The following is a 14626-nucleotide window of genomic DNA, read 5'->3' on the forward strand; positions in this document are numbered from 1 at the left end:
CCTCATAACCTCGAGCGTACCGGAATCTTGGAAGAACGCTAACATAATCCTAATCCATAAGAAAGGGGACGCCAAAGACTTGAAAAATTATAGACCGATCAGCTTACTGTCCGTTGCCTACAAAGTATTTACTAAGGTAATCGCAAATAGAATCAGGAACACCTTAGACTTCTGTCAACCAAAGGACCAGGCAGGATTCCGTAAAGGCTACTCAACAATAGACCATATTCACACTATCAATCAAGTGATAGAGAAATGTGCAGAATATAACCAACCGTTATATATAGCTTTCATTGATTACGAGAAAGCGTTTGATTCAGTCGAAACCTCAGCAGTCATGGAGGCATTACGGAATCAGGGTGTAGATGAGCCATATGTAAAGATACTGGAAGATATCTATAGCGGCTCCACAGCCACCGTAGTCCTCCACAAAGAAAGCAACAAAATCCCTATAAAGAAAGGCGTCAGACAGGGAGATACGATATCTCCAATGCTATTCACAGCATGTTTACAGGAGGTATTCAGAGGCCTGGAGTGGGAAGAATTGGGGATAAAAGTTGATGGAGAATACCTTAGCAACTTGCGATTCGCTGATGATATTGCCTTGATTAGTAACTCAGGAGACCAATTGCAATGCATGCTCACTGACCTGGAGAGGCAAAGCAGAAGGGTGGGTCTGAAAATTAATCTGCAGAAAACCAAAGTAATGTTTAACAGGCTCGGAAGAGAACAGCAGTTTACGATAGGTAGCGAAGCACTGGAAGGGGTAAGGGACTACATCTACTTAGGGCAGGTAGTGACCACGGATCCGGATCATGAGACTGAAATAACCAGAAGAATAAGAATGGGCTGGGGTGCGTTTGGCAGGCATTCTCAAATCATGAACAGCAGGTTGCCACTATCCCTCACAAGGAAAGTGTATAACAGCTGTGTGTTACCAGTACTCACATATGGGGCAGAAACCTGGAGACTTACGAAAAGGGTTCTGCTGAAATTGAGGACGACGCAACGAGCTATGGAAAGAAGAATGATGGGTGTGACGTTAAGGGATAAGAAAAGAGCAGATTGGGTGAGGCAACAAACGCGGGTAAACGACATCTTAGTTGAAATCAAGAAAAAGAAATGGGCATGGGCCGGACACGTAATGAGGAGGGAAGATAACCGATGGTCACTAAGGGTTACGGACTGGATTCCAAGGGAAGGGAAGCGTAGCAGGGCGCGGCAGAAAGTTAGGTGGGCGGATGAGATTAAGAAGTTTGCAGGGACAACATGGCCACAATTAGTACATGACCGGGGTAGTTGGAGAAGTATGGGAGAGGCCTTTGCCCTGCAGTGGGCGTAACTAGGCTGATGATGATGATGATATCTGTTCATTCCCCCCATGTTATCGGCATCACAGAGACTTGGCTGCACAATGGTATTTACGAATCTGAGTTCACTCCACCCTCTTTTGTTGCCGTGCGCTTAGACAGGAATTGTGGTACTGGTGGTGGCGTGGCACTGCTTATCCGGTCGGATCTAAGATTCTCAGTCTTGCCTTCTCCTCCAGAAACAGAATCCGTGTGGTGTAAAATTTACCTACATAATCGGTGTATTGTGATTAGTGTTATATATCGTCCCCCCGGCTCTACTCTTGATGTCCTTCATGCTGTTGCAAATTTCATGAGCGAGATTAACATTGCTTCGTCAAGTTTTATCTTTATGGGTGACTTCAACGCCCCTGGCATCCACTGGCCATCACTGTCTGCAGTCGGTCGCGACACAGCTATTTGTAAAGAACTAATAAACATTTCCCTGTCATTTGGTCTCACCCAGGTTGTTCCTAGTGCCACCAGGTTAAATTCCGTCCTTAGTTTTTCTAAGCGCTAACCTAGCCGAACGTGATTTTTCTTGCGAGGTAATTGATGGTATTTCAGACCATAAAGGCGTTTTAGTGTCACTCTCTTGTCCAATTTCTAAATCCCCCTACACGTTTACTAGTTTCCCTGATTTCCCTCTTGCGGACGACAACTCCATTACTGATGTCTTATCTGATCATTTCGATACGTTTAGTGCACTTTCAGATAACCAGGACGTCAACTGCCTTGCTAACTACTTTGAGCGTCTTGTCAAATCATGTATCGAACGTTTTGTGCCCATTAAAACTAAGAAAAGAAATTCTAACATTCCATGAATGACTCGTGATATCTTGCATTTGTCCCGTCGCGTTCGAAGGTTAAGGCGTTCCAGAAGAGGCAGTGATCCCATGGCGTTGGATAGATTTATCAAGGCAAAGAAAGAACTCAATATTAAGTTGCAAAAGGCCAAGGATTTCTTTTTTTGCAATCGCCTGCACAATTTGTTAAGAACTAACCCACGAAAATTTTGGTCTTCTATTTTACCCCGCGGTGCTTCATCCACTTCTTTCAGAATAGATAATGACGTCATCAACGACCCGGCGGTGATATCCGATGCTTTCAACAAGTATTTCCAGTCCGTGTTTGTTTCCGATAACAACTTTATCCCGACACTTACCAATATAGTTTCTTCTGAAGCAATCAGTGACGTTGACATAAACTGCGAAGGCATCCTCAACCTTATATTAAACCTGATGTTAAGAAATTCACCAGTCCGGACGGGATACACAACGCGTTCTTTGTTCGTTATTCGTTGTGGTCATCACAATATCTGTCAGTTATATTCAGAAAGTCCTTATCATCCGCTACTGTACCTTCTTCATGGAAGTTAGCCAAAGTGCTCCCTCTTTATAAATCTGGAGAAAAACAGTGTTTGTCGAACTACAGGCCAATTTCACTGATGTCACAGTCATGCAAAATGCTGGAACGCGTCCTTCATAAGCACATCATGCTCTTTCTGGAATCAAATATTTTACTGTCTAACATGCAACATGGGTTTAGGCGCGGTTTTAGCTCGTTAACGCAGCTAGCTGAGTTCACGCATGAAATTTCATTAAACCTTGATGTAGGCCACCAGGTTGATGCCATTTTTATAGATTTCTCGAAGGCATTTGACACAGTTTTACATTCTAAACTTATTGCTAAACTTAATGCTGTACTGAAAGATTCTCATTTAGTTAACTGGATTTTAAGCTTTCTCTCATTTCGCTCCCAGTTCGTCTCTTACAGTTCGACTGACTCCGCTACTGTTGATGTGACATCAGGTGTGCCCCAAGGCTCCGTCCTTGGGCCGCTTCTGCTTTTATTATACATAAGCGATTTGCCACTTCACTGCCCTTCTAACATCCGTCTTTATGCTGAAGACTGCGTTCTATATGAAGTGATTAACTCTTCTAATGATCATTATCGCCTTCAAGAGTCGTTTTCTAGGTTTTACGACTGGTGTAACACTTGGAAAATCAACATTAATTTCAATAAAACCGTTCTGATGTCTTTCTACAACAAATCTTCCCCCTCTCTATTTAGTTACTCGTTCAATGGCCGTGCTGTAGATAAGGTTTCTGAGTATAAGTATCTTGGTGTCATTTTTACGCATAACATGTCATGATCTAAACGCATTCATTACATATGTAGTAAAGCACTAAAAAAACTAGGTTACTTGATGCGAACGCTAACCCGATCTCCTAACGACACGAAGTTACTAATGTGTAAATCACTAATCCGCCCTGTTCTTGATTATGCATCTGTAGTTTGGAGCCCGCATAAGCAGTTAGAGATTAATAAGCTAGAAGCAATACAGAAAAAAGCTGTGCAATTTATATGTCATCGTTACGATTGCGACTTCTCGCCCTCTTCAACACTTTCTTCCTTGAACCTAAACGCGCTCTCTTCTCGTCACCGTGGCGAATCATTAAAATTCTTGCATTGCATTGTCAATTCTTCGGTTAGGCTTTCAAATGATAATTACATTAACTTCGTGCCAGGATCATCAACGAGAAGACATCACGACCTAAACTTGATACCCTGCTACGCACGTACTAACATGCTCGAATTCAGCTTTCTTTCCCCGCTCAATCGAAGACTGGAATTCATTACCTGGGTCCATTCGCTCATGCTCATCCCGAATTTTTGCAACAGCCATCCTAGATGCATAATCGTGCTCACCCATGCTCAGCAGCATTTGTATAACTTCTTGTGTATTTTCCTTTTATCAGTGCTCTTTTGTAAAAGTGTTCACTTGTGTTTACCGCTGCATATTCCAATGCATTTTCTGTACCTTTTCTCAATCCACTCCTGCTATAGCGCAAATTGCGCTGCAGTATGTATAACTAACTAACTAACTAACTAACTAACTAACTAACTAACTAACTAACTAACTAACTAACTAACTAACTAACTAACTAACTAACTAACTAACTAACTAACTAACTAACTAACTAACTAAATAAATAAATAAATAAATAAACTAATGGCACCAGCATCACTATATAATTGTCACTCAGGTATACGTGGAATTATCGCAAGCACTATTGATATTTGTCACATCAAAATTGATGTTTCGTTTCTGCGAAACTCGTGGTGGCGCCTGATTACATGGATTGCACTTTTTTCTCTTCTGAACAACTGGTTTCGATATACTTTAGAGCACCAGGGATGTTTGTTGACACCGCGCATCGTTTTATTGTTAATTTGTGCACATAACATGGAATTTTGACCACCTCAAATTATTTAACTGTCCTAAAATTCCTTTCGTTGAAATACACTTGGCAGTGTTAATCGTAGACTACGTTAGAATCATCTAATCCTTGTCACCACGTTTGACATGGGTTACACCCACTGCTGCAGCCTCTCCTTATATAGTGTGTCCGAAAATGAGAATAATTTTCTTGTGCATGACCTGTAGCCACTTAATGGACGTGCGTGTCATCTGAATTCTTGTTTTTGCGAGGACATACAATGCCAACATTGACGCTTGCTGGGCTAAATATAAAGGTAATCAAGATGTGTATATATTCTCTTTTCAGACCACTCGCTTAAATTACTGGCACTTATTTTCTCCAAGGCGGCGCAAACAACACTAACAGCGACATAGAGATAGGCCACAGTAGAATACAAGCACTGATTGACAATGCAAAATTTGTTTCCGAAAGTGAAGGGTACCAGAAGCAAACGTACAAGAGCTGGGAAAAGGAGAGCATACACAAAATAAAAAAATATTTACAAATCGCGCACTTTCATGTTGCAGCTTTTGACACAATGCTGTCAGTATCTGTGAAAAGAGGAGACACCCTCGAAGATAATTTATAGAGGGACAATTCATACTGCAACATACTTAAAGCCTAATTAATAAAGGGCCAGGGAAAGCCGACATACCCAGATGTGCACAAGACTAAACTAATGGGACACGAATAAGGTGACGACACCAATACCCTCAGTCAAGGCGAACAGTGGAAATGTGAACTTACGGCCGTGACACATTGGACGTTTTAATGTCATTAGATTTGAACGACATTCAGTGCAAAGAATGCCATTCGAACTGTGGTGTTGCTAAACAGGAAAAATTATAGTCATTCGGTCATGATATCAATGGCAATCATTCCATAAAAATTGGCAAGAAAAGTAGAAGGAGGTATGTGTGAGTGTCTGAAAAGTGAACCTATTTAATTTAAAATTAATATGGGGGTCACTTCACTGAAATAACACGCATTATAACTTCTATTTCCGAATGTCTGGCCAGCAAAAGCCAAGACAAGTCTTAGCCAGCTTAATAGCCATAGCCGACAAATTGAGCACAAACAATACGAATGACATGGCAGCGCTGAACAACGATGCTCAGTTGCAGCAGGTGAAGAAATTAGTTGCTGTGTACCTTTCGTGCGCACAGGTCCCCCATTGTTTACAGTATAGCCAACAAGTAAAATGATGGTGGTGGCCAGATGCCGCTGAGGTGAAGAGTAAGAACATCTTGTGACAGCCTGCCATGCAGCTTTTCTCTCAATAAAATGACAGATGCCTTAAAACACTCAAACTAATTACCTTTTCACATGGGCACTTCTCAAATTACGAATGCTTAATGTCACATTTTACCTTGTCTCTGGAGTAGACAGTACACATTCGCTTCGAATGTGAAGCGAAGAGTTTCTTGAACTGAATCGATTGCGGAAGTTATTCGATGCTAATAGCGTTAAATATCACTGTGTAGTAGCCAAATAACGTAATTCGATGCTAATTCCATCCAATTAGAATGACATTAAAACGTCCAGTGTGACAGGGATATTAAAGTAAGGAACTCTGCCTGTGCCAGATCCCGGTATTATAGAGAGCTACAAGGCATTGTTGAAACTTATTACGAAGCAAGCCCACCCACTCACTAGCAGACAGCACGGCTGGCGCAGCGCGGTACAGACGCTCTAATGGCTTGCAGCACTCCCCATACAGGCATGAACGGCAAGGACACGGCTTTGCAGAAGGGGCGCGTGGAGACAGCAGACTGGCAAAGTATTCTAGGGACCATTGTTTCTACTGAGGCATGCAGTGCGGATATGCGTTAGGTATGAGGCAGCTCAAAGGAGCACAGGCGCAACCTACAGCACGGTGTCCTAAATCTCGGAAGCTATGTTGTTGGCTGGCCCCCGCCTCTCCGGGGACAAGGCTCCTCACAGAAAAAGAACACCTTCAGCGCACCACGCGAGCACTGCTCTCACCGTGTGGCACCGACCTCCCTGGCGGGCTAGCGCGCTGGGAAGAGGTCTTGTTACGAAAGTTACGCCTCCGTGTCGCCGTCACCCCTGCGGTAACCTGGTCGTGGTCGGCACAGTACCGTGCCTCCATCAGCGATTCCTGCCCCTTCTGTCCCGCTCCTGTCTGCAAAGTGGACACTAGGCACCTCCTCTGGACTTGCCCTTCTCTACATGCCCTCCGCCAGAAACACCTGCTTCGATGTGGACCACCCCCAGGTCGGCCGCCAGATGTAGAAAGTTGGATCTTGGAGCCCCACCACCGGACATTGCTGGACTTCCTCCACGAATCCGGAGTGTATCTACATGTTTAAATATTTCTTTATGCCAGAAGACACGCTGTCGCAATAAAATAAATTCTGAGGATAGAATTTCATGTCTGGTGTACCTTGCTCAATTTACCTCACTGACCTGGCACTTATGTACCTTGCGCCAGAGATGACTCTATGGGAGAAAATGACGAAGCAAGCTGTTCATGGTTTAAACTGTCCCTGCGTACTGTTGTGGTCTAATGCAAACAAAGGTGAGTAAACTTCATAATTTTATGCTAGTTTTAGAATGGTACATTTAATTAATTTTATTGAGCGCAGTAGGGTCATAAAGAAATAGATTTTTTTTCTTTGAAAGATGGGAGAAGACGAGGAGTGTTGCTGGCTCCCCAGTTGGGCCTTGAGTATTTCTCGATTTAAACCATGAAAGGAGAAATTTTATTTTCACATGCTATCTTTATTGAGACTTATTAAAACCATATTGTGAACTCAGAGCTAGCCTACAACGCAACCTTCATTCAGTGCAAAGGCAACGCAATTGTGGAGTAGAGGTAGAACATCGACTTCAGAGTTGTGAAATTGCTGGTCAAAGTTCACGTAAATTAATGAACTTTGTTTTCTTTTTGCTTTATTTCCCTTTTCAAGGTTTTGGATGCGATGTTGTAGGTGCGACGTTACAAAGGGCTATGACGTTACAGGGATATCCCAATAACTAGCTCATAACTGCATAGCGCAAAAAAGAAAAAAATATAATAATGTGAGCACTGCCGAAATTCATCGGCACACAGTGGCAGCCCAGCACTCAGTCAAATTTTGAAGAGCGGTGTGACATGAAATAGGTGACAATTATGGTGATGGAAAAACAACAGAAGGTGAACTACAACAGGAGTGCAAAACCATATTGCAAAGGCAGCACAACCAGTTTTGCACCAACAGGGGTGGAGACCAGGCAAGTGTAAATTCACCAAAAAGGTGTAGCAACAAAACCTCAGATTGCATGCTTCAACACTGTACACCTATCTGAAGAACTACTGCTCCTCCCAGTTCTAAAATCAGCACATGTGTCACCTGACAGTGTCACTGTTTCCTGTAGTTTATGATCCAGTCCAACATATTCTTTAAAAAAGAAAGCCAAAGGTGTGCTTCATCGAGGAGAAAGGTGTTCCAATGTGAAGCGGCTGGGTCTCAATTTTGTATGCAGGTTCACATTCAATTGCCAGTAAGGATTGCAAGAACTGTTCAATGTCATCGCCCACATGCAACAATATTTCAACATCCTCAATAACATATTGGTAAACTCAAATTACAATGATCAGGTAAGCTTTTACAGTCGACTCGTTACAATGGATCCTCATAACCTGACGAAAAACGTCTGTTTTATCAGAAATCTGTAATATTGTAATCTGTAATAATCTGTATTCAGTAATACTTTCGTTGCGATGTCTAACAACTTTATTGAAAGGAGTGTGATGAACGTCCAAAGTAAAAAAAAGAAGAAAATGCCACAGTTTCGCTCGAAAGGCAATGCATCGATTGCCATCCTAAATTCAGAAAGTGCCGCAGCAGCAAGCGAATTGACCTTTCGTGCTGTCTCTCGCTTCAACGCGAACTAAACATCGTAAGCACAGCACATACGAAGCTACCAGCACTTACCGCAATTCGGCCACATGGCAGATTGCTTCCAAGATACGAGGATCACACGGAACGCGCACTTTGCCCACATCGCAGATCATTTTTCACGATACGGCGGCCGCGCCGTATAAGCAGACGCCGCCGGAGAACCCCCACTCTCTTGCTTCCCTCCCAGCCCCGTGCCTTGTGATGAAAGCAGAGCGTGAAAGAAGACGGCGTGTTTCCGCCCCGCCTTCCTTCCTCGTGTGCACGATATTGCACCCCGATCGTCTGCTGACTCTCGCAAGTCGGTTGTCAGCCCGTGTGGACACGGCAAAAGTACGTTTTATATGCCCAATTTTGAAAAAAAATTGCAGCTAATTTCGTCCGCTGTAGCAGATAGTCCATTGTAAAGCGGTCTGTTAAAAGCGAGCTTTGTCGGATTAATAAAGTAGGTAGAATAAAGTAAGCATAAAATATTGTCCGTTATATCTGAAAGTCTACTGTATGCGGGTCCCTTACAACAAGTGTAGACTGTATAAAAAAGCATGAAATGTAACTCTTGGAGTTTGCTTGTCCGCGAAATAAATCTTGAATGCTGTCTTGCACAAGTTTGTACCACGACAGCATTCTAAAACAGCTACAGATACTCAACAAAGCTATCTACCGTACTTACTCGAATCTAACGCGCACTTTTCCCGTGATAAAACGGGTCAAAAAATTGCACGCGCATTAGAATCGAGTACGAACCTAAATCTGTGCTACCGTATCGCAGATTCGCCACCCTCTCGCATCGCATGCATAATGCAAAGACGTGAGATGGTTCCCCACTTGCGGAAACATTTTATTTCATCCACTTTTCTTGCCATTATTTTCATCATTTATTTAATTCAATTAGTAAGTACAAGTAAGTACCCCTATGTTTTCCTTGGTGTCTTTGTTGGCTTCGCATGATATGATTAATGAAAATCAGGCCCCTCGGTTAACCCCCTTTCTTCTCATATTGCCATCAGCATTTCAATATGGCCGCCTCGAACAGGCTTCGAGCCTAGCTGCCATAGTTTCCTCCATGTGCTGTAGTATGTGTGCTTATGTTAGTCCACCATCCGTCTTCCCGTTTGCTGCGATTACTCTGTTAGGATGGAAGCGCCGACTCCAAAGACACGCAGAGTTCATCATGATGCCGCAAATAAAAGAAAAGTGATCCCATGTGTGGAGAGGGACAGAAATAGGGCAGCATCACTGTCATTCGGATTTCCCGAAACTTACGTGCGGGAATGGTGCAAACAGGAGAGGCGTCCTACTCCGGAGGCTACTGCATACGACGCGGCTGTGTTGCCCCTATCTTGAAAGCGATATGCGATGGAGACATTTTACGCAACTAGACGCACCGCGTGGTGTTCTCATCGCTTAGGTCGTGTTCAAGCAAGAGGCTGCACAAAGGTCATTTCACTCGCTCCTGCACTTCCTCGCTCCAGCATTTTGATAAAGAGTTTCTGTGGTCATTTAGTGAGACGTATTCATGTTTGCTTATGCGCGCGTGACACCATGCTTTTTCATTTATTTAGTAAACGAATGTTTAAAGTTCATACGGCCGATAAAACTACTATCCTTACTTTTCGTATAGCTGGCTACTAATTTCCCATCGCAATCGATGCTTCGTCTTCCGGGTGAAAGTGCGACTATTTTATTTATCGCAACTTTAGTGTATTGGGAGTAAATTTTTGTTTTTACAAATGAAATGAATGTTTTATTTCTGCATGAAAGAATGAGGTGCGTGGTACTGTAAAATACTTTTTTTTAATTCACGCAAAACATGTGCACGTTACAATCGAGCGCATGTCATAAGTGAGGGAATATAGTATACCTTACACCAGAGACACATCATTTGGTGCAAAAAGATAGTGGCGAACTGCAGAAGAATCCAAACAATATGAAATGGCCTATCCAAACTTAGGGGGCATTCAAGTTAGCAGTTCGGTCTCATCAAGATCATGCGCATTTGAGTAGCCGAGAACCTTGGCAACTTGAGACCAGCGACAGAAAATTCAACTTGAACAATGCCCACAATCCCGTTGCAAATTGCTTCGTATAAAAATGACTAGTAGCAAGGAGGCTCAGCGTGCTACTGGCCACTGCATAACTATAAAGTATGTACAATATACACAGGAAACAAGAGACTACACGTCTCAAAAAGGCAAATGCTGAATGTGTACATGCGCACCTTGCAGCCTGAGACATGAACCTATAAATGAAATGCAAAAGTGCAGCAGCCGCAACATGCTGCAGCAGGTCTTCAGCGAGAGAAAAACGAGCCGTACAAAAGACATGCTAGTTGATTTATCAAGCTATTATAGACATCTCTGACATTATAGACTAAACTGAAGTATGCTATCATAGCCCAAATCACTAATCTAGAATTGGCGACAAAAGACTACTGTCCACATACCTTTGCGTCCTTGCCGTCCCAAGGCTCGGTTTCAACCACCTCCGGAAGCTTGACGCCCATAACAGGCACGCTAGAACCACGCCCCACAGCAACCTCGCGAAGGAATTCATTGATGCCATTGTAGCTAAAGGACCCACGAAGGAGCGAGTACTTCATCTTGCGGCTGTTGAGCACGGCCAAAGCTGGGTAGCCGAAGCCACCGATCTCCAGTGCCTCCTCAAGCTTCGGCTGAGCCATGGCTTCGGACCAAAGCCATCCCCAGTGCTTGCGCTTGTACTTATCGCCCAGGCGCTTCAGGATATCCAGATAGCCCCGACGGCACTCAGATTGGCAGTCATAGATGTGTGGAAGAACGCTGACCACACACAACTGGCTGTCTTGGCACGCTTCCTTGAGTACAGATTCCTTCGTGACCTGCAGGTGAAGCACACGTTGTGGAAGGGAAGTCAATGCTTTAGTTGACTGCAGCTATGCACTACAAAAGCTTAAACTAATAAGACGAAGTTCCCTCCTTGCTATTCTTTTCACCAAAACAATGTAGTGACATTTGTTTCAAACCACAGCAAAACACAGAAATTTAATCTATAGAAGAATAGGAAATGGTCCCGAAAACTCCTCTCCTGCATCTTTTGCTCCGGTTCTTTCGAGCCATTGCATTTAACTGCTTTCTGAAAAACTGCATTAAGGGTAGGCTAAATGCAGTTAAAGGCAGCCAGATGTAAATAGGATGATGAATGGCAAACATACCATATTTTTGCACGTATAACTCGCACGAGAACCTCTAAATTTAACACCAAAGTTGGGATGCGGGTTAGATACGAATTTCATTGTAACCATTGTCGCCTCGTGACAGTGATGCAGACGGCACGAAAGTGACAGCACGGGCGATTCAAGCCCGACAGAGGCAGAATCAAGGCGCTACGTCCCGCAATGGAAGAATCGCCCCTGCGACTTCTGCAGCGCTACCGCCTGTGTGCATGGAGAACATGCAACCCCAATGAGGAATCTGCCATGCGAGTGTTTGCCGAGAAGAGGGGGCTGGCTGAAAAGCTGACTCGCAACTTCAGCAAGTTTGAGGCTTCTGTTGTCGCTGCTAGGCCACCGCGGCATCAAACGAAAATAACACTTTTCTCGCGCGAAGCGAATAAATGCTGCATGTTTTTTCTCCTTTCACCACACTCTCTTCGAGTTCCGTTTTTGACAGGTAAATGGGCGATCTCATGCTATTTCGGTTAAGCAGTACTACCATTTAGTATGTACTTTTTCAGAGCTCCGGCCAACTACAGTTTAACTAGGTTTCACTGTACAATAGTAACTTAGTCATTTTCACATTTGCGAAGCTACTTTTTCGCATAGCATGGGCATCACTACGGCTAGTATCGACGCCAACAAATATGCATAATTTGCTTTAGCATTATCTGACCTACAAAAGCTGGGAAATAGGAACCAGGTGCATATTTTGTATATTTCATATATTTTGTTTACTCGCAGTACTTATACTGAAAATAGCAAATAACTGCATTCATTTGTCTTCCTTGAGGTATTTCTTTGAAGTTTCACATAAGAATTCTGAAAAATTGTCTGAACAATTATACTGCTACACATCCGTTCAACCTACCAGTGATCAGGCTATAACTTTATGTATCACACCATACACTATGGCTACTATCTCTTGAAGTAAAACCCTAAAACTTAAAAGCACTGAAATTTAGAACGTTTCTAAAAGTAACAAAAGAGTTTAGGTATAGCTTTACGGCAGCACACTGCCGTGAAGCCACACTTTAAAGCATTGTGCTCAGCCATACATAGTTTCGTTATCTCCGTACTTCAAGGCAATGTTCTCAGTCACACAGAGTTTTGCGATCTCCGAAGGAACCCCTACTTCCTCTCATCCCAAGCTCTCTTCTATCTTTCATGATCGCCCATTCTCTGCCTCGTTTCAAGCTGCCATTTTGCATTTATGGCTCCGTTATAAGTACTATTTAGCGAATAGTTCACAAGGCACCGATAAACCAGAAGTCCCAAATAAACATAAGCCGAGCTTGACAGCAGTCGTTTACAGTGCATCCGAAGTTGAATATTATCAGTGTCGGCAAAGACATGAGAAACTGAGCCATTGGCTTTAGATACGGCATGGAGGAGTCGTGCGTCCGTTAACAAAGTCTTTTTACAAAGTATTGAGCGCCGTTGTATGCCGTCATTTTCTAGGGATACAGGCAGACTTTTTCCATGGTGTTGTAACCTTGGATGCGGGTTATATGCAGCAGTTACACCCAATGAACTTTTGGTGGTACTGAAGGAAAACGTAAGAGGGCAATGCACTTCTGGACATGTGTAAGATCGTGGGGTAGTCAGAATCAGCTTCACACAGCAATGAGTTCAGACTCCCGCAGGATTTTGAAAAAAGAAAGCTCATAAGGAACTTGATCATGCATTTGCTTATCTTCAACTCCACCAAGCAAAACAAAGCAATAAATGGCAAAAAGTTGTCACATTGCTTACTATAGGTCTGGCTGCTTCAAAAAAAAGCTTGTAAGCTTTGACGTCCCGTAACTTCAAGCATGTTTACGTTGTGGGTCCTACATCCAATATTGTTACGCAATCTTAAAAAGGTCTTCCATCGCAATATCTTTGCTGCCGAGCTAAGATTACAGAAAGCCAAAGCCTCCTGCTTCACTCAACTGTGCTAAGTGTAATTGACAGAATAGCAAATTCATGGCGAGGCGAGAGGATTGGGTTTGCAATACACACAATGAAACAACATGTCTGCGTGTCTTCTTAAATTTTGCCCTGAAAATATGAATGCAGTCTCTAGCAACATACTAGCGCACGTTAACACCTTGAGATTAATGAGTGCCTTCCAGTTTCCTGCACTACAGATATTCTTTCTATGCATGCTTTCTGTATAAATTTATATTCGGGCAAGAGAGGCGTTGGTGTGTATATTTTCCCCTAGGGTTGTAGATTAGTAAACAAAATTAGTTTTATTTAATACCTTAACACACCCATGAAGTCTGGCACTACATGCAGTAGTAGTGTTTGCACACGTGCACTTTGTTCCCGCTCCTTTGGCCGCGGTGGCTATGAAAGTTAGCTGGTATAAAGCAACCGATTGCACTCCTGAAAGTTTGTCACCATATGTTCATGGCAAGACATGGCAAACAGAGAGCATATCTCTATTTCAATTTAAATCAGCTTAAAATGAGACACCACATATATTGTTAAGGTATCTCCCAGATGATGGGTTGCATTAATTTTGCGGCCCGCCAGTCCTGCTCACCACTCATCGGCATTACTTAAAATAAACACCACCTACTATGCAGCTACAGTGCAGTCTACTAATGAGTCACGAGATGTCAAGAATTGCAGCTTCCACACTTCTTTAGTGCAAAATAGAAACAGGGTTTGCAGACTTATCCTACTGTACGCTGCATTTTACTGTGCCTACAATTATGTGAGCCACATCTTTCAACCAGATCTGAACAGTGCTGTCAGAGCCAGAATTAATAACTTAGGGCTGAAGGGGATCCTACCACCCCAGAAAACCTGGAAGCAAGTGGACCGCCCATGCACAGCCCTTCCTAGAATGGATTAAGGGTCTCATCACACAGCTTTACTTGACTGCATACCTGGTATCGCTTCTTGATATACAGTGCTGTCCAC

General features: G+C 43.2%; 1 protein-coding gene across 2 annotated transcripts in view; it reads right to left on the minus strand.

The window, feature by feature from the left end:
• LOC142579545 (protein disulfide-isomerase A6 homolog) overlaps positions 1 to 14626 on the minus strand; it is a 47920-nt gene that overhangs the window by 7967 nt on the left and 25327 nt on the right. For both annotated transcript variants that reach the window (XM_075689878.1, XM_075689877.1), the window contains one exon: positions 10964 to 11377. In XM_075689878.1, coding sequence (XP_075545993.1) covers positions 10964 to 11377 — 414 coding nt within the window. The remainder of the gene's footprint in view (positions 1 to 10963; positions 11378 to 14626) is intronic.

Source organism: Dermacentor variabilis, chromosome 4, assembly GCF_050947875.1.
Source record: "Dermacentor variabilis isolate Ectoservices chromosome 4, ASM5094787v1, whole genome shotgun sequence".
Lineage (NCBI taxonomy): Eukaryota > Metazoa > Arthropoda > Arachnida > Ixodida > Ixodidae > Dermacentor > Dermacentor variabilis.